The 24,885-nt window shown below is 39.2% G+C and overlaps 1 protein-coding gene across 7 annotated transcripts in view; it reads left to right on the top strand.

The window, feature by feature from the left end:
• The first annotated feature begins 570 nt into the window (after positions 1–570).
• The window catches only part of PLCB4 (phospholipase C beta 4), a 180,754-nt gene continuing 156,439 nt past the window's right edge, over positions 571–24,885 (top strand). For 3 of the 7 annotated variants that reach the window (XM_081940159.1, XM_081940155.1, XM_081940157.1), the window contains exon 1: positions 573–717. Coding sequence is in view for 2 of the 7 variants with exons in the window: in XM_081940160.1 (XP_081796286.1) it covers positions 716–717 (2 nt within the window). In the remaining 5 variants the exon portion in view is untranslated. Of the gene's footprint in view, positions 718–829; positions 1,056–24,885 lie in introns of those variants that run through there. The other 4 variants (XM_081940158.1, XM_081940156.1, XM_081940160.1 and 1 more) reach the window with 3 other exon arrangements.

Raw genomic sequence — 24,885 nt, 5'->3', positions numbered from 1 at the left:
CGGAGTCTGCCTGGCTTTTCGGCCGTCCTGCACCTGCTCCGGCACCATTTGTGAGCCCTTAAGAACGAGGCACCTGCTGTCTAGCTTCAATCACTGCTCGGCATCGAAGACAATACCTCCATGAAGCCCCTCTCCCTTCCCGCCGCTATCCTCCCGATGCCTTGTTCACAGGGCACAGATACGGCAACCTCACCCCCATCTCCCGTCGCTTGGACCCCCCCCCCTCCTCCGCCGTCTTTGAGGTGGTCGTGAGGAAAGCCCACCTCTGCCGCCAAGCGCAGCAAAGGCGGCCTCGCGGCGCTTGGCTAAGGCGAGTCCGCTCCCTTTTTGCCCTGGCTGCAGCCGCCGCCGCCGCCTTCCCGGATCGCGTGCGCGCGCTCCCGAAACCAACAGACAGCGGGCCTGGCGGGTGGCTGGCGGCGCGCTCGTCCGCGCGCTCCACGGCGCACGCGTGGGGCGCGCTCGCCCGCTTAGAAACGCGCCGCCTTTCGGAGCTGTCTTAAACCCCGCGAACCAGGAGTAGCGACTCGCGCGGGCGGCTGCCAATAGAAAAGCCGCTCGCGTGGTCTGGAACTGGGCGAAGGAGGAGGTGGAGGGCGGGGGGGGGGGAGGCGCCCTCCCCAAAGCATCTTGTGCCAAAGAGCGTTTAAACGGCAACGGCGCCGAGGCTTTCTCCTCATTCTCTCTCCTACCCGGCACCGTCCGGCGACAGCTGATGTAAGACCCTGGCGGGGAGCGCTGACAAAAGGAGGCGGGGAAGGGGTGGAAGGAAGGGAGGCGGGGGGTAGGGGGGTGGGAATGCAGTGTGCGAACCCAGGGTTTGCCTCTCCCCGAGCTCCACCGGGCGGGCGGGCAGGCAGGTAGGAAAGCAAGGGCGACCGAGTATCCGTTGGCTCCCGGCGGGGCGACGCTGGACAGGGGCGGTGATCTCCGGCCGCGGAGGACTCCGCAGGGCCTCGGCTGCGTCTCCCTGTCCTCCGTGCAGCAGCCCCCTTCTCCGCGCTCCTTTCCTAAGAGGGAGATCCTCGCGGGGAAACGAAGCACTTGCTTTACTGGTAAGTCCTGCTCGGGAGCGCGTCCGAAGCGCCGGTTTGGAAGAAGCGAGGGAGCGAAGAGTTGATTTATTCCTGGCGGCCCTCCCGAAAAGGCTCTGCTGCTGCTGTTGCCCGGGAGCTTGTTAGCGAAAGCCCTTTTGGTGGCATGGCTTCTTCGGTGGCCGTTTCCCCCTTGCACCCCCCCCTCCTGTACACACAACCACACACCGGCTTGGTGGACTTTCTGATTTGTTTGCCCCGGCTTTATAAAGTGGCGTCGTGGCAGGTCTCTCCAGAAGCGAAGCGCCAAGCCTTTTCTCCCCCTCTCTGCTTTTGAGTTGTTAATGGCTCGCCCAGCAAGTCACCTTTCTTTCTTTCTTTCTTTCTTTTTGCATGTGCATCCGGGATGAAATGTCAGCGCGGGGTGCTGAGCTAAGAAACGGCTCTGTGGCTCAAGGTTTCTGCTTTTTTTTAACTTTAGTTTTAGAAGCTTCAGGCGGGAGGTTAAAAAGAGGTGTTTGCTGTGCGGTGACCTCTTTCCCCTTTCCACAGCCTCCCTTCCTTTCCCCGCAGGGGATTCGGGCATCTTCCGCGAATTCCCCGTTAAACTTTCCCGGTGAAGTATTTTCAGAGTTGGCGTGGAGCGTGGGATGGTGGTGCGTTTGGTGAACGAAAGGGTTCCTGAAGTTTATACAGGCAGAAAGATCCCGGATTCTTAATCCGGATTGGCATTTGATGACTCTTGCCAGGTGCTCTTGAATGCACCGTTGATTTCCTTACAAAAAACAACACCAAGCAAACCCGAAATGCTTGGCACTGCCTCCTTTGCGCTATTGCTTATCTTCTTGGTCCCTTTCCTGCCTTATTATTGTTCTTCATGGATGAAGTAATACTTTTGGCCAAGATAGCAATCTTTGGGAGCTACAAAAAGAAGTGTGTGTGCAAATGCATTGCGGCTATAGTTCTAAGCATTTTAATAAACTGGTAATATTAATTATTTGTGAGGCTAGAGCACATGGCATTATATATAATTTATAATATTTTTAATATAACATTTTCCCTTGGAAGTTAAGGTAATGTACTTAAGGTGAGGACCCAGATTGTCAGGGACAATGAACTGACTCTGTAAACCTCTTAAAGAGAGCTGTAAAGCACTGCAAAGCGGTATATAAGTCTAAGTGCTATTGCTACTTATTTGGTTCCCACAGCAATCTTGTGAGATGAGGTGAGATGATGGTCCTTCAAGAGAGAGAGAGTCACCAATGAGATGGTTGATCCAGACATAAAGTATGGACACTGTCCTCAACTAATTCTGGAAAAGTCTGTCCATATATCTAAATGCAAACATGCATTTAATCACCATAGTAATAGGACACTTGCCAAAGATAATTCAAATCTGATTTGTGCTGGTGCATGTATATGCTTGCATCTGTCATACTATCACAATGCCGTTCTCTCTCATACATTCCTTAGTATTATAATACTTATAAAAATTGTGAGTTTGTGACTGAGTTAAATTGGATAGTAATAAAAGATTGAGTCCGTAAAAGACAAACATGTCACAAGGGTTGCCACAAAGGCTCAGGTTTGTCACCTATGAATTAGGAATTGGATGTATGAATGATGGTGATACTTAGAAAGTATCTGTGTAGGAAAAACAATGGTTCAACTTTGGAAACAGTACCATGTTCCCTATAAATTATATGAGGTCCTGTGATTGGACGCTTTGGTTTAAACTGTTAGAAATCTGGTAGCAGCTTTTCTGACTAAGAAATGTTATTAAAAGCATACACTTTTGTGAGCTGCAGTGCACTTAATGCAATGCAAATAATACTTTGCGAAAGCATATGCCTTTTAATAAAATTAGTTTTATTTTGGAATTCTGATTTTTTGCCACCATCGATCAACATGGCTATCTTCTTATAATTAGTATAAACTTATGGCCCATTTCTAAGGATTTCTAATTGAACAACAAACTATTGCACTTTTTGCATAGTGCCAAATAAGCTATATAGACAAGTCCCTGAGGGCATCAGAAATCTAGCATTAATTTTAAAAGACCTTACTTTTTAACAGCACAGTGTTGTAGCTTTGCCAATTGTTGATGTATGCCAAGGAAATGAAGGTCTGTAAAGAGCAAAACATAGCCTTGTCATAAATGTTACATAAGCAAAGATTGAATAGGAGTTATTATGTGGCATCACTTTTCAATAGACTACTTCAAAATACCTTACACAATTGTCTGTTTCCTTAGAACCAGATATAGTCTGATTACATAATTGCCTTTCTTTTGTTTTCATCTTGGCAAATGTTGGAGAGGTTGGCATATGATCCAAAACAGATATCTTGCAAATAAGATTTAGTCCGCATACAAATGAATAGTTTTTGGGTAAACTGAAGGAAGTAATATAATAAATGGTGGTATTTGCGTTATTTCTAACCGAACTTTATTTCAGAATAATATGATGGCAAGTACAATTTAGGTGACATATGCTAAAACAGTGGTAAAACGCACTTCAGCCTGTGGGTTTGGCTTGGCTTGTGGCCCTTGTCTTTGCCTATAAATCAGACCTGTGCTATAAAATAGATCTGTGCTAGTGGCTGTCAAAACAATTTTCAAACCTGACTTGATATTAGGTATGGTTTCCTATCTGCTTGAGTAACAATGTGCTTTGTTTTACAACTGCACTCCCACGCACAGCAGCTTTGTTTTAAAACACAATTTCTCCCCCCCCTTTTTTTTTCAGGTTAAGAACCCCTTATTTTTAAATGGTCTGGCCATGGCATTAGAATATGAGGATAAGTAATAGCCGATCAGTCTTTAAATGAAATACTTCTCTATATTTACTACCCAAATATAGAAAAATAGCATGTTTTTATTCAAGTAAACCTATAGTTCTCTAGTCTTGTTGCAAGATTAGCAATATAGTTATACTTCATAGTAAGAACATAAAAACTCCAAACAGAAATACAGTCAGTGTCAGTGGGTGATTGAAAAGGAAATCACTGACTTTAGTGCATCCATTCCTTTGTTTCTATGAGTGACCCTGATAATTTATAGTTGTATTATGGAAAAAGAAAAGAAGATAGGGATCACCTGTGCTTTCTTTCCCAGTTTGTATAGTCACCACCCAAGACTAACACATTCTTCCTTTTTCTCTTTGAAATGAAGACCAAGAGGGAGAAGAGTCTTTTTTGAGTGATGACAAAACTGTTTGTGGCGTATCGATATCGGACCCCAGAACTACAGTAGCCTTAACTTTCTTAATTTCCCCATTTCAGTTAACCTCCTATCTAATGACATGTTTTGAAAAATGTGCAGCCTTGTTGTTTGTTTGGAAATATTTTGGCTGATGTAACTGAATAGATCTTAGGCTATAAATTTAAATAACAAATGCAGCTACCCGTCAGGAAATATAAACAACTACATTCACTAGATTTTTAAAATAATCATTATGGGTGAACACAGCTATGAATTTCATGTTTCTGATATTCCATGTTCAGAGTAGCTAGCTATCTTGATGCTAAAGAGTGTGTACTGCCATGTCCAAGGCAAACTGCAGTAGCCAGAGTAGCTGGGTGGGAATTGTAATCCATTACATCTGGAGATTGAGAAAACTATAACTTTATGAAAAAAGTAAAATCACCTGTGAGTTGAGCTCCTTCTGGTGACTTCATGGTGATTGCTATTTTATTGATTTATTAATTTTTTATGCCATCCGACTCCTCTACCAGATGCGTTGCCATTACCTTCTCCCATTTTCCTTTTTGTCTTCTCAATTTAGCAACATTGGGGTTCCTGGAGAGTTCCCATCCTCATACTAGCCTGGTCTGACCATGTTTTGTTTTAGAATGCTGAGACACAAGTTGATTAGCTGATTCCTAATCAGTTACTTCAGTTGCAGGATCCAGTCTGGCTGAGTCACTGGGACCAGAGGTTTTGTCTTCCGAGCTTTTGGACTATAGCTATAGTCCATCCTTACATTCGGGTGAGAGAGACGTTCCCTGAGGAGGAGCTCCAGAATGAGTCCAAAAACCTGAAAGGCTAAACCTCTGGTCCCAGTGACGGACCCAGATTGGATACTACAACATTATCCTGGGACAAATATATTCAGCTTCATTCATAATTACTTCAGTTCCTACCTATTGGACATAAGAAGAGACTCAGACTATTCTTGGTGGAGTTTTTTTTCCCCCTTGGCATCAGCTTGAAAGAGTGATGGTTTGGAATTAGATTTGGAATCCTTGTCTCTTTGAAGCGGGGTTTCCTTTTCACAAGGGATGCAAAGTATGTTTCACTTAGCTGATTTAAAACATTCTTTCTTGCTCTTAGGTATTCTAGCTATTGTTCTGGTGATTTTTCTCAATATATTTTGGGTTTGTTATGAGTTAGGCCTTTTAGAGTATAACCAATAACATTCATTTGTAAAACATCTACAGATATTAAACAAGGGGTAACTTCAAATCTTCCACTGTTTACTCTATTCACTTAGGTTTGGGCTTCTTCCTCCCTCCTTCCCTCCTTAGCCTGCTTAGGTTTAATTTTTCCCTGAAGAGTTTATGCACTTTTCAGTTTTCACACTTTTACAGTGTTCAGCATTCTTCTAAGCACGTGATGGCGAACCTATGGCACGTGTGCCACCTGTGGCACGTGGAGCCATTTGTTAGGGCACGCAAGGTGTTGCCCAGTCAGCTCCAGCATGCATGTGCGTGCTGGCCAGCTGACTTCGGTCTTCTTTTGAGGCTGTTTTTTGCAAGCCTCCGGACCGCAAAAAACTGGCCCTATGGGCAAATTGGAACTTTAGGAACAGACTTCCAGTTTGCTCATAGGGCCATTTTTCGCCCTCCGGAGCCTTCAGGAGGCTTCTTTGAAGGCTCCGGAGGTAAAAAAAAAATGGCCCTACGGACAAATCGAAAGTCTGTTTCCGAACTTCCGGTTTGCCTGTAGGGCCAGTTTTTTGTGCTCCAGAGGCTTCAGGGAAGCTCCTGAAGCCTCTGGAGAGCCTCTGGGGGGAGGCGGAGGAAGCTGTTGTTGCCCTCCCCAGGCTCCTAGAAAGCCACTGGAGCCTGGGGAGGGCAAAAAAGCATGCCAAAAGCGGGAGGAGAGCTAATTGTGTGTGCATGCATGCTGTGTCACACGCATAGTGTTATGGGTGTGCTACACCCACGCACAACCCCCCTGTGCTCCCCCCGCTTTTGGCACGTGAGCCAAAAAAGGTTCGCCATCACTGTTCTACGCCTCTTGAGCATAGATTGTACTAGTTTAGGTAGAGAGATCGGGTGTCTGAAGAACTGAGCTTTCAGTTCAGTAACTTCTGTTAAGGAAGTTCTTTTCCATTCTGGCTCTAATTTCTTTCTCTAGTTGTTAGCCAACATTCCAGATGTCGTGAAATTGTTCAGATCTTTATTAAGCTTCTCTTCAGGCCAGTCCTGTAGTCCACAGAATTCCATTTCCCCCATTGATACTGCTACTTAGGCTATCTGCGAAATTGTAATTGTGAGAGGTCTCACCCCAGTGGGATTAGCCCACCCCACTCTCTCCACTAGAAGAATTTTGCCTGATGGAATCCAGGAGAAGAGCCTTATCTGTTGTGGAATAGTCTCCTGCTGGAGGTGAAGTCTGCCCCCACACTTGTGGCCTTCTGGTAGAACCTGAAAACTTGGTTCTGCCAGCTATCATGGTCTTCAAGTAAGAGAGTGCTGGTTGTGGGGATGGTTGACGAGAGAAAGAGAGAGAGAGAAGATCATCCATCCTCTTGGTTTTTAGCTTTCTATCTTAACTGCTTTGTATGATCTTTTTTACACTTTTTATTGTATGGTAAGCTCCATCATTGAAATGAGCAGCAAAGCAAAGCAAACAAACAAACAATAAATAAATAAATAATCCGACTATTGTGACCAATTTGTGCAGATGAGACTTTCTTACCAATCTTCCCCCCCTCCCCCCGATATACAAGTCAAACATATGAATGCATTTCTGAAGACCTTTTTTCTGAATTCCAAAAGAAGTTTTGTAAGATTAGTCAGGATAGACACTTCTGCATGCATGTTGCCTCTGCTGTCTCTTGATAAGTGTGGGATCTATGGCTACAGTTGTGGTTAGGAATTGCTATGATAAATAGAAAAGGGGCTGCTGACAGATGAATTTCTGTTGGTTACATTGATAATAATTTCATCAATCTTCTGCATGTGTTCATGTTGGAAGAATAGATGGACTAACATCTGTTTAAAAAAAATGTGTCTGGTTTTTCCCCTCCCTGATTATTATTGATACTTACAACAAACAGCAGGGGAGGAAAAGCTTTGGAAAACAATTTAATACAAAGTATTAATTAAATTGTTATTCCTTGTAATAAAATGGCTTTCCTTAATTTGACCTCCTTTTTTTTAAAATTGGACTACAACGTCTTGAATTCCCCTGATAATGTACTAAAGAATAAATGCATAGATAAGTAACACTAGATTGAGGAAGGTCTCAGCAAACTAACAATTTTAGTAGGAAAGAGAAATAAAGGGAGAAAATAATAAATAAAAGTAACAGTTGTGACAACATTATTAGTACCCGGTTCAAATAAAACGAATAGATAGCTTAGGAACATACTTTGGCCAATCTCTGCCATATCCTTATTGTGGCATAGAAATAGTTGGGTATCAATCTTACTTTTGACACTTCTGATTTAATCTTAAGACTCTAAGTTGGTTGCTATAAAAATGAATAGAAAGACAATAGAGCCTCTTCTTGGGTGATATGTACCTTGAATAGGCTAAGATGGATCTAGCAGCCTCCTTCTGATAGTAATCCATCAATGTTTCTAGGACAAACAGTAATGTGCTCTCCCCTACTGTTTCCACTTAGTAACTGGTATTTAAAGATACACGAATGTGGGTTTTACAATACTGTAAGCACATATTACCCTTGCATTCTATTTAATTTTTTTTAGTAGTAGATTACTACCAAAGTAAAGTTCTTTGTTTCTTCATAATGATTAAGGGATTGAAAGTGGGCCATGATGCTAAATGATAGTTTCTTTTGTCCTTTCATATTTCCCAAAGGACTTCATCATGGTTAAAGGTTAGCTGTAAATTTAATTATAGTCAAAGCAAAGTTATGGTTCACTCAAAACCACAGCTATTGGCAGACGCCTTGGTGACAATGAATCTCAGCTGGAGGAAAGGGAGTTATGTTTAATTCAAAGAAAGAAACCGTAAATGTTGATTTCTAGACTTGATGTTACTCTTTAATTGATGATATTCGGAAAACACAGGCTTAATAAATACTGTATTGTTTTCTTCAGAAACTTACAAGTATTTAGGGAGTGAGTCAGGCTTTTCCTTTTGCAATTTTTTTTCTGTAATTTTCTTGAAGCATTTAGATATCACTATTCAGTAGAGGAACTAGGACTGATCAGAATGGGTATTACGGTATGTGTGATGATTGCCTCTCATACAGAATACATGATACATGGTATTTCTACCCCCCCCCATGCTATTTTCTATTCTTTTTAGGAAAATGACATTTGTGCACTACCAATATGTTTCAGACATGTGGAACAGGATTTTATTTCTAGGATGTTGCTAGAGGAAGGTACATGCCACTTATATAAGCAAAGAAAATCAAGTCATGATTGTTTTCTGTCAAGAAAGGTGCACTGATATGGAGATTATAAAACTGACTTGATTGTCTTTTCTGGTAAAATGGTTTATGAAATGCACTAGAGAGTCATCAAACAATTATGAAAAAGAGAAATTAATTCACTTCCCTCAAGGGTTTGGTGGACGGAAAGGAATTTAGTCACTTGTTTATTAAATCTGCATCAGGTGCCTGGGAATGAAAAGACCATTCAAACTTGCACATGCTTAAAAATCAGCAAATGAAAGGTTTAAATAAGCAGTTTGTGGGAATTGTTGCTGCCTCCTCCATGGCTTTCATCGCAGGTACCAGTTTGGTCAGGGGTGGGTTCTGGCAGCTACTACTGCCGATTTGCTCAAGGACGGGCTCTGCACGGGCATGTGCAATACAATAAAAATTGCTCTGCGATTGCGCAGAAGGCAAAAACAATATAGCGGTGCCTATGGCACCGCCGAGAGAAGTGGTTCAGGGGTGTGGCAAGCTTGGGCTGCTGCCAGTTCCAGCGACCCAGGCCACCAAGCTACTACCGGTTCAGCCGAACCAGGCTGAACCGATAGGAACCCACCACTGAGTTTGGTGCTACATGATATTTCACTCTACATTCTGTCCGGAATCAGGACTTACCCAGATATATTTGTTAAGACTGAATTATGAGTGGCAGAAGGAGGTAGAGGAGAAGTATATGAACCATACTCCTGCTGCACCTTGCTCTCATTACATAAAATCGTGGCTTACTATTAATATGGAGGCTGGCATTATTGTAGTTAATCCAAGTGGTTCTTTTATTCTCTGGAAAAAATGTGAATGGCTGTCTATGCCCTCTCTTCCCAAAAATATAGATGTCACTGCATGTACAGTTATGTACATTAAATTAATACTGGTTAAGAACGTTGATAATGTTTCTGCAGAATTTACTGAAGTAAAGAGAAAGTGTGAGTTGTTCTACATAAATCAAATAAGGGAAACAGGATAGATGGTTTCAATGTTAAGTGAGTTTTTAAGTAACAGAAAAAAATGTTTCAAGGCACATCCTAAGGGCTCATATCTCAGAAATAAACTCTAGAATAGCTGACTTTAAGTCATATTAGATTTCAAATTAGTTATTTTTGGACATACTGTAATAGGCTGTGCATCGCTCTGATCTCCTGGGTTAAAAAAACAGACAGGATATATTTTGCAAGCAAACTATTTGCAATGTCCTTTGGGTTATAAAGTGCATGATTTGATACACCTTATGAAAGAAGTAACTTTGAACCTCAAGTTGAATACTGAAAAGGCATTGTATATTGAAAAAAGTATGATGTGATTAATTTGTGCTGACAAGCACAAGGGTCTTTGCTGCAAGAAATTGACTGGCTTGAAACTTAGTAATATAGTGTCAGGCTTGTTCAAGGTTTATTCTCATACACTTGGGTTGCAGTCCTAATGTTGTTGAATCCTTTGGATAGTTCCTGTGACCACCTATTCTCCTGCCCCTGTCCGATCTTCACTGCAGCTTTCCCATCATCAGCTAACAGCTGTGATTCTGCTGGAAAGATTAATTGCATGACTGCTAAGGTAATTAAAAGTCTGTGAACACCGAACAAGGCAAAAACCTGTCATTACTTTGATAGATTTTTCAAGAATGCATGTATTTCTAAGGGCAGTACCATCACTGTTCCAAATGTTCAGTTGTGTAAAGTGTACAAATGATTTATCCCTTTTTCAGAAGTTTGACCAAGAGTGCTAGTTCCAGGAACAGGGGCACAATTTTTGCACTATAGAATTTCACATCTTTAGATTCATTTTGATTTGTATAGCCAGAAGGATAAGGAAGGTGCTATGAAACCTCTTTCATGAATGAAACTCCCCATTCCCATGTTTTTCCAGCCTCTGTGTTTTCTGTAAGAAGATATACATAATGGATTGTAATGGAATTACATTAAAACATTTGTATTGGGATCTCCAGCATTGCAGAGATGATGTCAAAGAGTAAATGCTACAGTTACCAAAATGTCTCAGAACCATAATGCTTTCAATTGAATTTGCTCTTTTTCTGCATGCAATATCAAGATAGCTATGAATAAAAAGAGAAAAATGCAAAACAGATTAATTTAAATTACGGTAAAATATGATGTAGAAATCCCCAAACAGATGGTAACCAATCTGCCAATGTTGTGCCTGAATGGAGATGAATTTGCTAAACAACCCTTTCTTTTGTTTCTATAACACAATTTTGTTCTCACTTATTTGGAAGTAATACAGGTGGCAGTTCTGATCTCAAAAAGGCTAACGATAGCAATATCCAGAACGTTCAGAAGGGTTTACTTCCAAGTCAATCTGAGTAGGATTGCAAGTAGTCTGCGATGAATTTTCCAAAATCAAAATTGGACTGATTTCTGGATGATTATGGTGAGGCAAGATATATTTTTTCTTCCCATCAGATGGGCCATTGATGTGTCTGCTCCCCCCCCCCCAGTACTTCATAGTTATATTTTTGGTACTGAAGTTGCTAGGTTTTATGAATGTTTTTGCTCTTGCTGGTTTAAGCACATACATTGAGGATTCTGTGGACTATCTGTGAAAAGGTGATGGAAGAGTTATGAGCAGTTTCTCTTCATTGTGGTGCAATCCTGGCATATGATGTTCCAATCCATATTTAGTGCTGCCCTCCAAATCCAAAGTTGGAGATCCACTTTGCTTTGATTTCCAACTTTGGTTTGAAGGATAAATGCTACTCATAATGATGACATAACACATGATGAAATGTTGTTAAAGAATTTATATACAAGAGGAAAGAGCAAGGTGAGCTGACTCGGATATAGTGAAAAATCATGATGCCAACCAACTTGTATGAATTGTAGACTCATCCTTTGCTGCACTAGTGAGGGTACAAAAGAATATATAGCCCTACAAGCTTTACAAAATTTTGTTTTTATAATGTGACCTTCTGTGAATTATAGATAATAAGCTCTTAACTTGGAATGTAGTGGCCTGGAGTAGTGTTTGAAAAAAGGAAATGTTTTTAACTGCGAAGGGAAGAGGTTATATTTTTTTAAGATTTCTAAATGACCTGTGGAATTTAATTCTTAACTTTTATTATTATTATGTTTATGTTTATTTGGTAACAAACTGTCTACAAGTTACATAAATGTATCATTGCAACAGCTTGCCATTCCATCTGCTGACACATCTATCTACCCATAATTATGCTTTTGAGTTACAAAGAGAAAGAGAGAGAGAGAAAATATTTATACAGTATGCACTTAGTTCTACTTAATATTAGTATGAAAAATAAGATTTTTGGATTTAACAAGTTGATATTATTAGATTCATATCTGTCCAGTACTCATTAGAACACACTTTAAAATCCTTGGAAATAAGCCATTTATGTTTTCTCGTTTAAAACATTGGTACAGCAGCTTAACACATCAAATTCTGGGTGGCTCCCAGTCAACAATTAAAACATCAATAGTAAGGCAATGTAACACATATGTTTACTAAAACATAAACATTAAAACCCTCGCACCAAAGTTAGGTTTCTACATGCCATCCCTCGTTAAATTGCTTACCGTATCACAGTGCTTGGGGGGAAACCCAAGTCCTGTGTTTTTTGGAAGGCTGGGAGAGTGGGGTCCTGCTGAACTTCATGGGGAAAAATATAGCATAGGGCAGGAGCTGACACAGAAAAGGCACACTTCTTACTTCCCATTAGATGGCAATGTTTAAAGGAAGGGACTAGCAATGTACCCACTCTATCTGCTAAGACAGGTATCCTTAGGGAGAGGTGGTTTCGCAGATAACATGGCCTTTTGTTGGCTCCTTCCTTCTTATTTGCCCATCAGCTGCAGATTGGTAGAACTGAGATCTGACAAGCAGCCCCAGTTTAGGTGACCTTACCTTTTTAGCACTCTCTCCACTAAATCATGGAATTTCTCAAAGCTGTTACTAATATGTTTTACAAAACATAAACATGAATGGTACAAGCAAATATGCCCATGATGGGAACGCAGCTTGAGGCTTCAAAAAAGGCATTATTGATGAAACAGAACCTCTTATCTTTGTTCACACATACTAAAATAGTCCTAAAAGTTGCAGATACCTATCAACACAGGCTTTCACTGTTAATATCAGTCCATTGGTGATTTGGGCTGCTACATAATTTTCTTCCTCCCCTATCCTCAATGTTTTGTTACTACTAATTGGGAACATTGATTAAACTTCCAGTTCTGAATATAACCTTTTTTAATTTGGCATCTGTAGATAATAAAGGCAAATAACATATGCTGATCAAAAATGTCTTACCTTAAAGTAATTCAAAAGCATTCCATCTTTTTCATTTGTCTTTTCTAAACCAATTTTGCAGGGTGCATTTGGGGTCTGCCAGGCAGATTAATTTAAAGAAATGAATGTGAACAAAAGAACTAGTTTCCCAAGGGGAACAAAACATTAGTTTGCTTCTCGAGGCACATTTTGCCTTCTCCTGAGAATCCAGTACCCTGAAGAATTAATTGTTGTAGTCTTCTGTCTCTGAAGAGCAGCGTATTTTACTGAAGGCTGAAAATTACATAAAACACATGGTTACAATTAGTCAGGATGTTTTTATTCTGTTTATCAGTAATTATAAAGATGAAATATTTAAAGGTCTTTAGCATATTGGTCCTAGGTATAAATATACACTGAGTGGGATTGCAAAGGCTGGAAATGGTAAGAACATTCCAGAAAGATCCCTTGTAACTGTTTGTGGCTGTTGTAAGATCCTAGAAACTCTATTTTTAGATGACAGTCAACTCCAGCTGCCACTTCAGTCCATGGTTTGAAGTAGCCATAGAGAAAATATAAAATAAATAATAATTATAGTTGAAAATGTGTAGGTAGCTAGAGATTACTAATTCACCTAACTGGTTTGTTGGTTTTCATTTCCCAGCTGATCAACACCTTCAGTTTTAGCTGTGTTCCAGGACAAACCAATGATGTTACCATTTTGCAGCTCATAATTTAATATGCTATGTCGGAATCCACAAGTATATTCTTCTTCAAATATTCTGATTTCATGTGAATGATTAAGCTTTTGGTGTGACATTTCAACCGAATAAAAATTACATGCAGAAGAATAGTGTATTCCTTCTGTATCTGATTGTGGCTCAATCAAGTGTAACTTTGTATATCATTTAGAATCACCTTCTATATTGTTGACGTGCAAATTAAGCTCAGATCCTAAATCAAGGCAGTCCGTTGGTTTGCTAGACTAACAGGCGACCTACTTTGTGACTGTATTTTCTTCATTTGATTGCAGACTCAGAAACAACATGAAAATCCAGCTTTTCCTCTTTGCTTTTATAATGGATGTGTGTTTGCAGGTGTACACATATGCACATATGTGCAATGCTGTACAGGAGTGTCATCCTTGATACGGTTTTATAAGTGCACTATTCTTGATGTTTGCATAAAGTTTTAATTTTAACTGACTTCCTGTGTGTGTGTGTGTGTGTGTGTGTGTGTGTGTGTGTATGTAAATATCTATATATATCTATATGTATATCTATCTATCTATCATCTATCTATCTATCTATCTATCTATCTATCTATCTATCTATCTATCATCTATCTTTATTCAACCGAATATTATGTTTTCGTAGATTTTCAGGGGTGTAGGTATGCTGGTCTTGTTGCATTCGGGTCTTTTCCCGTGTAAGATTGAGATTGTCTTGGCAACGTTTTGGTGAGGTCTCACTCGCCATCCTCAGGCAGGTGCTTTTGGCTTAAAGCATGGTCGGAGATGCCGTCTTTCTATAAATAAAAAAATAGAAAGACGGTATCTCTGACCACGCTTTAAGCCAAAAACACCAGCCTAAGGATGGTGAGTGAGACCTCGCCGAAACGTATATATATGCATGTCTTGGCGTATTCAGGTCTTTTCCCGTATAAGATTGACAGTATCTTGGCGACGTTTTGATGAGATCACACTCGTCATCTTCAGGCTGGTGCCTTTGGCTTTGTACTGAGTTGCCCAGATGAAGCCAATAAAATCAGACTTGAAATCACCAATGTCCTCTGCTCCAGCAATCCACCCAGAAGCAATTTACATAAAGAAGAACAAAAAGCACTCACCAACTTGAGGAAAGACAACAACATAATCATTCTCCCAGCAGACAAAGGTAACGCCACTGTGGTGATGAACACATCTGACTACCAAGCCAAACTATCCAACCTACTCCAAGACCCTGCTTACAAACCTCTAAACACAGACCCCATCACCTACCTGGAAGAAACCACCAAATCCAAAATAAAAGCCTCTCCCATCAGTGAAGAGATCCAGCAAAGAATCATCCAGAGAAAAATCATCCAGATGCCCCAAGCTCTATGGCCTCCGCAAAATACACAAAGAAGGAACATCACTCCAACACATAGTCAGCTCCATAGGCTCACCTCTACAGAATCTTGCCAAATTTCTTGCCAAACAACTTCAGCCGTACACAGAATCCATCACCTCACATGTATAAAACTCAATCCACTTCATAGAAACAATAAAGAAACAAAACCTACAATCCAGCGACCTACTTGTGAGCTTCAATGTCATATCCCTCTTCACCCAAGTGCCTATTAAAGAAGCCTTGACAGTTATCCAAAACAAATACAACCCCCCACAAGCATATCCTTGATCTGACCAACCGCTGCCTAACCAACACATACTTCATCCACAATGGACAAAGATAGAAACAGATAGAAGGAGCACCTATGGCATCACTCCTCTCACCCGTCATCGCACACTTATACATGGAACACTTTGAAACCAACACCTTAGATAAATCTGAATACAAACCCAAACTCTGGCTTAGATATGTAAATGATACTTTTGTAATTTGGCCACATGGGAAAGAAAAACTGGACAACTTCCTCACACATCTCAACAGCCTACACCCCAAAATACAATTTACTATGGAAATAGAAGCTAACAACCAATTTCCCTTTGGATGTCCTAATCTACAAAAAACCCAGTGGCTCCCTAGGGCACACCATCTACCAGAAAAAAACACACAACAACTGTTAAGTAATTAAGCTCCCCGTTAGAAGAGCAAGTATGCAGAGAAGCGTAATAAGAGTGATATGGTAGAAAATGCACAAACCAGCATACACTGAATAGTATAAAAATATAGTAGTTTACTATGTAGAAATATAGAGGTATTCAGAGTCCGGTTAACAGTCCAGGTCATACACGGTTCAGTAATTCAGTTATCAAAATAGTCAGTCTAACACACAAAATATAGCTAAACAGTAGCAAAACACAATACCTCAGTATACACTGATCAGCTTCTAACAAAACAAAGAGCTAATAGCCATTCTGGCTCCCTCTTATAGCTGCTTCAGGTAAGAAACCAATTACATCTCTTAAGCATTTAAAGTAACAGTAAAATAATCATAGTTTATATACATTGCCAAGCCAAGCTTAGGGTTACATCCCTAACATTCTCCCCTCTTGGGTTGTCAATGTATTTACACACAACTTCACATTCTCAATCCATAAACATCACAACATTGTTTATGTTTGACTGTACCTTGTGCTTTGGTAAAATGATCAGCAACATTCTCTTCAGACATACAATATTCCAGTGTAATCATTTTACAACTGACACTTTGCCGTACATTCATATATCTTAAGTCAGTGTGCTTTGACCTTGTCTTTACAGCAATATTTGTTGCCATCTGGATTGCTGCTTGGTTGTCCTCGTATACGACAATAGGCTCATGAACATTATTTCCCATATCTATTAGTAGTTGCTTGTAACAAATTAAATCGGTATATAACAAAGATAAACATGAAAATGCAGCCTCCATTGTAGATAAACTTATATGCTTCTGACGGATAGACCGCCATCCAACCAATGCTTTTCCCAAGAATATCGCGATACCTGATGTAGATTTATGCGTGGAAACTTCAGTTGCAAAACTTGCATCAGCGTATGCGGTTAATAATAGCTCATCCTTAGGCTCTAAGTATAATTTATAGTGTATTGTCTGTTTCAGATACCTTAATACACATTTTGCTACTTGCCAATGCCGTTCAGTGGGTTCGGCATTAAACCTTGCCAATTGATTAACGCTATATGAAATATCTGGTCTAGACCAATTGCTAAGATAAGATAAACTACCAATTAGGGATTGATAAATATTCTTATCAAACACTGGGCTTTTGTTATCATCATTGCTAAATTCCTGACTCATAGGAGTTTTAGCAGGTTTATACAGTTCCATTTTGTAATTCCTAAGTAACTGATTGATCTTATCAGCCTGTGATATTTTATATCCTCCCCTAGTCTTATCTATCTTCAATCCAAGATATTTCTCTATTTCACCAAGATGTTTTATTTTAAACCTCTTTTTTAACAGTGTAATAATTTCAATGGCCTTCTGCTCTGTTTTAGTAATCAACACTATATCATCTGTAAACAATAACAATAATGAAGTCATACCATCACTTTCTAGCTTAAATAAACAAGGATCAGCTAATCCATCTTTAAACCCTATCCTCGCTAATTCCTTCACTATGCATTGATTCCACTCATAGCCTGACTGTTTTAAACCATACAGGCTCTTTTTAAATTTCCAACAATCAGTGTTGCTATCAGTGTTTAATCCTTCAGGTTTACTGTGGTAGATCTTATTTGTCCTTAGTTCCCAGAACCTATAAGATCTATGGTTTGAGTTGTGACCAACAAAAAATAATTTCCTAGCTCTATGTTGTCCCTTTAATCTGATCTGTGCTGGAATATGCACCCATGCAGGAACTCCAAACGTGTGCAAGTAGCTCAAATCAGGTTTCCTACCATGCCAACGAGTAAATGATACCTCTCCAGTAGAAGCATTTACAACATTGTTCAGTAAATGATTAGCACACATCATGGCTTCACCCCATGTTTCAGGCAATCCTAAATCGGCTAACATGGTTCTAGTCACAGCTTGTAACGTTTGCCCCCTTCGTTCTACAAACGAATTATGTTGAGATCTATAAGGAGCAGAATGTTTATGCTCAATACCAGCTGTTTTTAACATAGTTTGGAACTTATAATTTGTAAACTCCGTCCCATTATCAGTAGCTACAGTAATAACCTTGACTTTTATCTTTCTTTCCGCAAATCTCAGCCAATTAAAAAATTGTTGAAATGTTTCTGCCTTGTCTTTCATTAAATAGCAGAAACCATATCTTGAATAATGATCCATGGTACTCAAAAAATAACAGGCACCTCACAAACTGGGTTTTATAGGTCCAATTAGATCAGCAAAAACAACTTCTAAAAGTTCCTTCATTTTAAACCCATTAAGTCTGTTTGCTGGAGTAGCCCTGCTCTTTTCCTTACTACATACAATTTAAATACTTACTGCAAGGTTTTAATTTTACTCCCTCTGACAACTTTATAGTTTGTTGCAGTGTCTTGAAATTAATTTGCCCCATACGCCTATGTAGCAGATGTATGCATTCATCATGTGGTTTCACATTATCATACACTGAGTTAGCAGTATGGTCATCAGTTATAATATATAAACCATTTGTTGATTTTGCAGTAATCCTATTACCTTCTTTTTCTATGATACATTTATCTCCCCTAAAGGTTACTACATAGCCAATGTTAACTAGAGCTCTTACTGATAACAAATTAAATTTCAGTTTAGGTATATACAACATGGATAAATGCTCATTTAGAAATGAACACCTTGCCATACCTTCACCAGATGCTTTCACCTTCCATCCATTTGCCAAAGATACATGTTGCTTGCTGGTGGACATTTTTATAAAACAATTCTTATTTCTAGTAATGCACTGTGATGCTCCACTATCAACAACCCATGAATCATGGCTTATTGGTGCATTTGTAGAGATAGTTAAAGTAGACATACCTAAATTGACATTATCATTTTTCTTAGCCTTTCTAGTATTCTGTTGTTTTGCATTTTTACAGAATCTAGCTATATGCCCCTTTACCCCACAAGAAAAACATTTTCTAACAGTATAGGCAGTTGAAGGTGACTCTTCATGTTGTGGTGGTTTCACTCTCAGTTGCTCTCTTTCCAACCTTCTTCTGGACTCTTCCAACAGGTGTGCAGTTATATCAGTCAATGTTAGTTCATTTCGGGTTAGGACCTCAAGGGACGATACAAAATCATCATAATTCTCACCCAGTGATGACAGAATGGTGTAAACTTGATGTAACTCTGAGAAAATAAGTTCCTTTTCATGTAGCTCTTGGAAAACTCCTTTCATAAAGTTTAAATGAGCTAACACATCTCCACCCTTTAAAACACATGCCCTAAACAGTTTGAGGGTAAGATGTATATGTGCACCTACAGTGTCACGTACATATATCTTCTTCAAATTCTCCCAACATCTTGGGGCAGGATTCTCCCCACGAATATGAACTAACTGTTGGTCAGTCAACGTTAGACCAATTATACACAATGCTCCGTTGCATCTTTGAAACTCTGCTATCTTCTTGGCATCATCCTCGTCATCTGGATTCCAAGAAATCACGTCCTGTGGATTCTGTACAGCATCCCACAATCCTTCAGTATGCAGAAGTAAGCTGCACTTTATTGACCAGGAAAACATAGTAATGCGTATCAACACCAACTCTCTTTTTAGCTACGTCTGGTACTCTCTGGGCCCATAACCAGTGTTAAGTAATTAAGCTCCCTGTTAGAAGAGCGAGCATGCAGAGAAGCGTAATGAGAGTGATATGGTAGGACACGCACAAAGCAGCATACAGAGACACTGAATAGTATAAAAATATAGTAGTTTACTATGTAGAAATATAGAAGTATTCAGAGTCCGGTTAACAGTCCAGGTCATACACGGTTCAGTAATTCAGTTATCAAAATAGTCAGTCTAACACACAAAATATAGCTAAACAGTAGCAAAACACAATACCTCAGTATACACCGATCAGCTTCTAACAAAACAGAGAGCTAACAGCCATTCTGGCTCCCTCTTATAGCTGTTTGAGGTAACAAACCAATTACATCTCTTAAGCATTTAAAGTAACAGTAAAATAATCATAGCTTATATACATTACCAAGCCAAGCCTAGGGTTACATCCCAAACACCAACCACTACGTAAATGCACAATCCCATCACTACCCTGTACAGATCAACTCTGTAGCCAAGACCCTCCTCTCCAGAACCAAACGCCTAGCTGACAAAGGCCACCTGAAAACTGAATTACACACCCTCACAAACGTATTAATTTCCAACAGATTCCAAAAAAACAGTTACCAACCTAATCCAAAGGGAGACACTCCCCAAGAACCGAGACACAGAACAGGACAACGGCATTGCCCTCCTCCCTTACATCAAAGGCACCAGAGATAAAATCAGCAAAATTCTCCACAAACACAATATCAAAACAGCCTTCGGCACTGACCAAAAAATAGCCAACATCTTAAGAAACCCCAAATACAAGATCCAGCTAGAAAACCAAGGAGTCTATGAAATACCATGCAATATCTGCCGAGCCACATACGTTGGACAAACTAATAGGAGAATAAATGCACGTATCGCAGAAGACAAGAATGCAGTCAGAAAAGAATAAAGACCTCCCTTTTCCAGCACCTTAAAGCAACAGGACATGAAATTGATTTTGAAGGAACCAAATTACTCTCCAAAACTGAGCACTTCAACAAAAGAATAATTATGGAAGCTATCGAAATAGAGAAACACTCCCACAACATGAATAAACGTGATGATACCTCCCGCCTACCAGACATCTGGAAACTAGCCCTAGTCAATAAACGAGTCCCAGCCAAAAAAACCGACACAGGACCCAGAACAACACAGGACACCATCACCAATCACCCTCACCAAACATCAATTCCATCAACCAATCAAGATGTGACAACACAGCCAACCAATCCATTTAAAGCAACAAAGCCAACATTCCACATACCCCCACTTATATTTATAGAAAAACCTCCGATCACGCTTTGCTCTCACAAGCACGAAGCCAAAGGCACCAGCCTGAAGATGATGAGTGTGACCACGTCGAAACGTTGCCAAGTTACTGTCAATCTTATACAGGAAAAGACCTGAATACGCCAAGACCTGCATACCTATACCCATGAAAATCTACGAATATATATCTCATACACTGTGTGTGTGTGTGTGTGTGTGTGTGTGTGTTTGTTTTGTCAAGGCACCTGGTATGCCCAAATATGGGAGGGAGCATACTGCTTCTCTTTGCCCTTCAGCTCCACCCTAGGAGCCTTTCAGACTGAAATAATTTTGTATTGACTTGGGGGGGGGGGGCGCATACCAGGTGCCTTGACAAAACATCTAATTATTTCCCTGGCTCAGCTGATAAGGGTATGGCTAATTGATGAGAGCTAAATAGCTTGAAATAGATCTATACTAGTCTCCCTTCATTTATTTATCAGCAAAAAAAAAATCCTATGACAGAGGCCTTCTTTTATTGAGGTACTGCTAACACATGCAGGTTGATTAAAAATGTTGGTCTGTCATACTTTTCACTCTTTTTCCCCTCTTCTTTTATTTTCCCCTCCTACCATTCTTCTCCATATTTCTCAAGTCTGCACTGATAAAGTAGCACTTTATCCACAAAGTTCTGCCAACCGAGACAATCACTAAGTCTCTGAGGTGTCGCAAGACTTGGTTGTTTTATTTAGATAATTATGGAGCTTAGGTGTTATGGATGGGTTATCATTGTTTTTTGCAACGTTTTATGTTGCATTTCAATTAGCAGATAAGACACTCTTTTCTTTCAGCTCAGCCTCCTATGTCTTTACAGACAAGGATTGAATCTTTCTTTTGCTGCAGTTGAGAACCTGAATCATGGTATGAGATGGATCAGAGTCAAACAAAAAGGAATCTGGGGAAATTAATTTTATTAAACAGAAAAAACAAAAGTTCTAAGAAGTCACAATTTGTGGTGATTCTTCATCAAAGAGCTACCTTAGAAACTATTTTCTCTTGCTCAAAAGGAAATTGTTGGTTTCCCAGCTGCCATAAAATATAAAGGACAATAACCAAAATGATTAAGAAGCTGGAGCAACTTCACAGTGAGCAAAAGATATATAGTAATGTAAAAGAGATTCAATCTGTGAAGTGAAAATATGGGAAGATCAGGACTAGCAAAAGAAATTTATAGAGTTTCTTTATAGAGCCCATAGCTGTAAAGGGAGGAATTAACTGCTTTTAAAATGAAAGAGATGGACAACAGTTAAATGGATTGTAGAAAATGTCACACGACCACAAAGTATGAGGATGTAAGTTATGTTCTGCTTGTGAGAATGTAGCTGAATTTTGTGGCAACAAAAGGCAGGATTAAGCAGGCATTTGGCCTGAGCAGTAAAGCAGTTTATTGAGCTGAGCCAAAGTCGTGGATCACCCAGAACCCAAGTTGTATCTGCATGTTGCAATAACCACAGTTACCCAAAGTCTCACTGAATTTAGTGGCTTTACTTCTGAATCAATGTTTTTAGGATTGTATCATTAATTGAAAAATGTTGGTGCATTGATACGTTTAAGCTGCCAAAACTTTAATTCCAGGTTCTGTGTATGGAATTAAAGGAAAACAAGGTTGCTGCATGAACAGTGTAAGTATTTTATGCTGTTTATTTTCCATACTTTTCCATGGGGCTCTCACAGATTGTTTTGGGATAAGTTGCTCAGCAGTTCCAATCTGCTGGAAACTTCTGGGGCTTGAACTTTGAAACAAGCTGTTACGTTACCTAAATACAAAATTGGATTTTAAGATGGTGGCTTTGTAATTCAGTTTTAAATTATATAAAATACTATAAAATGTGAGGGGTGTGCATGTCAAAATTTTAGTATAATGTCCAGAATGCTAAATAATATCCAAAATTATATTGTTGGAGTGGTGGGAAGCGGCTTTAAAATAAGATTGTGATGTTCATATTCCCATTTAATAACAGCTGGTAGTTTCTTACTATAATATTCCCTTGGGTTGGCTGTCCAGGATTCAATAATTCAAAAGTAAGTTAGGGCAAGTAGTTTTGAAAACCTGTTTTTAAATTTTCTTGCTAAATAAAATTGTGTGGGTTTTTTTTTTAAAAAAACTTAATTGTTGAGCTGCAGGGTTAGTGCTAGTCTCTCTTTAGCACGAAGCAGCTGGCCATAATGTTGGAACATGTTTGTAAGGAAGACACATTAACTCTAAAAAAATCCCTAGCTTGTACCAAGAGAAATCCTGTACACATAAGCACACAGGTATCTCCACTGCTAATGCTATCAATTAAGAACTGTAAAGGTATGAAGTACAAAATGTATTCAAGACAAATATTTTATTGCATGATGCCCACCAAGTCTTAAGCAAGTAATTAAAAATTGCTTAGAATGCAAAAAAATAAGGTGAAAAATGGCTTTTCCTTTTATCTCCAAAGTCAAGCAAGTTTGAATTATCTTTATCTTTATTTACATTACTGTAATTGTCTGGAGAGATTTGTTTTAAAGATTTCCTTGTTGAATATTTTAGAAGCAGCCTCATTTGTTCAAGGACAGGCAAAGCTTTCTTCACTCAGTTCATCTGCTACCTTGTATGACACAGCATGATGCTTTCTGAATGTTTTGCTGGAAGTTGCTTGCTTTTCTGTATGAATAAAAAATATGAAACCCTACAGTGTTGAATGAGGATAAAAGTAAATAAGCTTTTTCATTAGTATAAGCTGTAGAAAGTAAGCAACTGCCAAATCAAGAGATAGGCATACCTTGGCATACTTGGCTGAGCTTTTCCACTTTTATAAAAATGCAAATGTTATATATCCAGCAATTGTTGCAAGATAATTAGACAAATGAGTAACAAGGCACTTGTAAATATTTGTAAGTACTTCCATAATATGAGAAATATGAAGATGTTATTTTTAGAAAAATATTTCTATTGGAAGTATTTCATGGAACATATATATTCTTAAGAACTTTTGGTGGGAAATGTTTTGCTTTGACAAAGAACTCAAGATAACTCTTGCTTTGTGAAGATGCCACGTAGCAATTGCACAGCAATTCGTTTACTTGCTGTTTAAACCCATACTGTATTGCTTCCCAGTTTAGAAATGCTTGTCAAATGTTACACTAAGCCCATTTGTACCATGAAGGCTAGAGTCATTTCCGGATAAAAGCATGAATTTTCTTCGTATTTATACAGTTGACTAGCTGTGACCATTGGAAGATATTTGAGGAATTACATTAATGGGATTTTATTCTGAAAAATAAATGATGCAGGAATTGAATCTCAATTTAGAAATATTTTGTGGAAGATATCATTTGGTATATGACGTGTTGCAGTTAGTATAAATGAATACCAGAACATTTCTGATTTATCTACTTTCTGGTCTACTTATCTGTCCTGTGGTGGTGAAATTTTGTGACCTTTTTTTGCATACATCTAACTGGAAGCTGGAAATAAGTGTTTGAGATAACATATGCCTTTGCATTCATTGCTTAATCCTTCTTATGCATTAAACGCCTGAAGTTGATTATTGATCGGAAGAATATGGTTAGTTACTTTCAGAAAAATAAATGGTGATTTGGGAAAAATATAGAACAAATAATTTCTCCCTGCTTCCTTACTACATATTTTTTCAATATGTTGGTGGAATTTACAAAGTAGAAGCCAAAGTAATATTGATAGCATATGATTTTTGGATTATATGCAAGTGTTGCATATTCTTGCCTAGAAAGAACCCACACTTTTAATACAAAAACATGACACAGTTTAATCTTTATTTATGAAAGTGCAACAGTTGGACATGAATAAATGCATTTCAACTCAGATGGATGATGTGAGAGAATACCTCTTTGTGTTGCGTGTGGCTTACATTTTAGAGACACAGTATTCAAAGATTGGAGTCATTCCCCCCCCCCTTCTCCAGCATGTTCATGCTTGATTTTCTTCTTGTAGCATGTTACAGAAATTGCATCTACTCCCAGAGAGGTACAGAATTGAACAGGAAATGAAATGCTTCTGATGCCTAGTTGTGCAAAATACAGTTCATGGGGCTACCTATAAAAATATTCTCGTAAAATTTGATAAGCATATGGCAGATGAGTCAGTGGTCATATTTTCTGAGAACTAGTGTTGTAAGGACCAGATATAATTTCTTAATACTGCGTTAGAAAATCTACTACTTGTCACTCCCTTCCCAAAGTTTCTTAATCTCAGCAGTGTTTTTGTAGAGAGGGGGAGAATAGGAAATGGTAGTGATAAATACTCTGAGTGA

The sequence above is a fragment of the Natrix helvetica genome (genome assembly GCF_964273705.1).
Source record: "Natrix helvetica genome assembly, chromosome: 2".
NCBI classification, from domain to species: Eukaryota; Metazoa; Chordata; class Lepidosauria; order Squamata; family Natricidae; genus Natrix; species Natrix helvetica.
The sequence above is the reverse complement of the archived record's forward strand: the minus strand, read 5'-3'. Positions and strand labels throughout refer to the sequence as shown.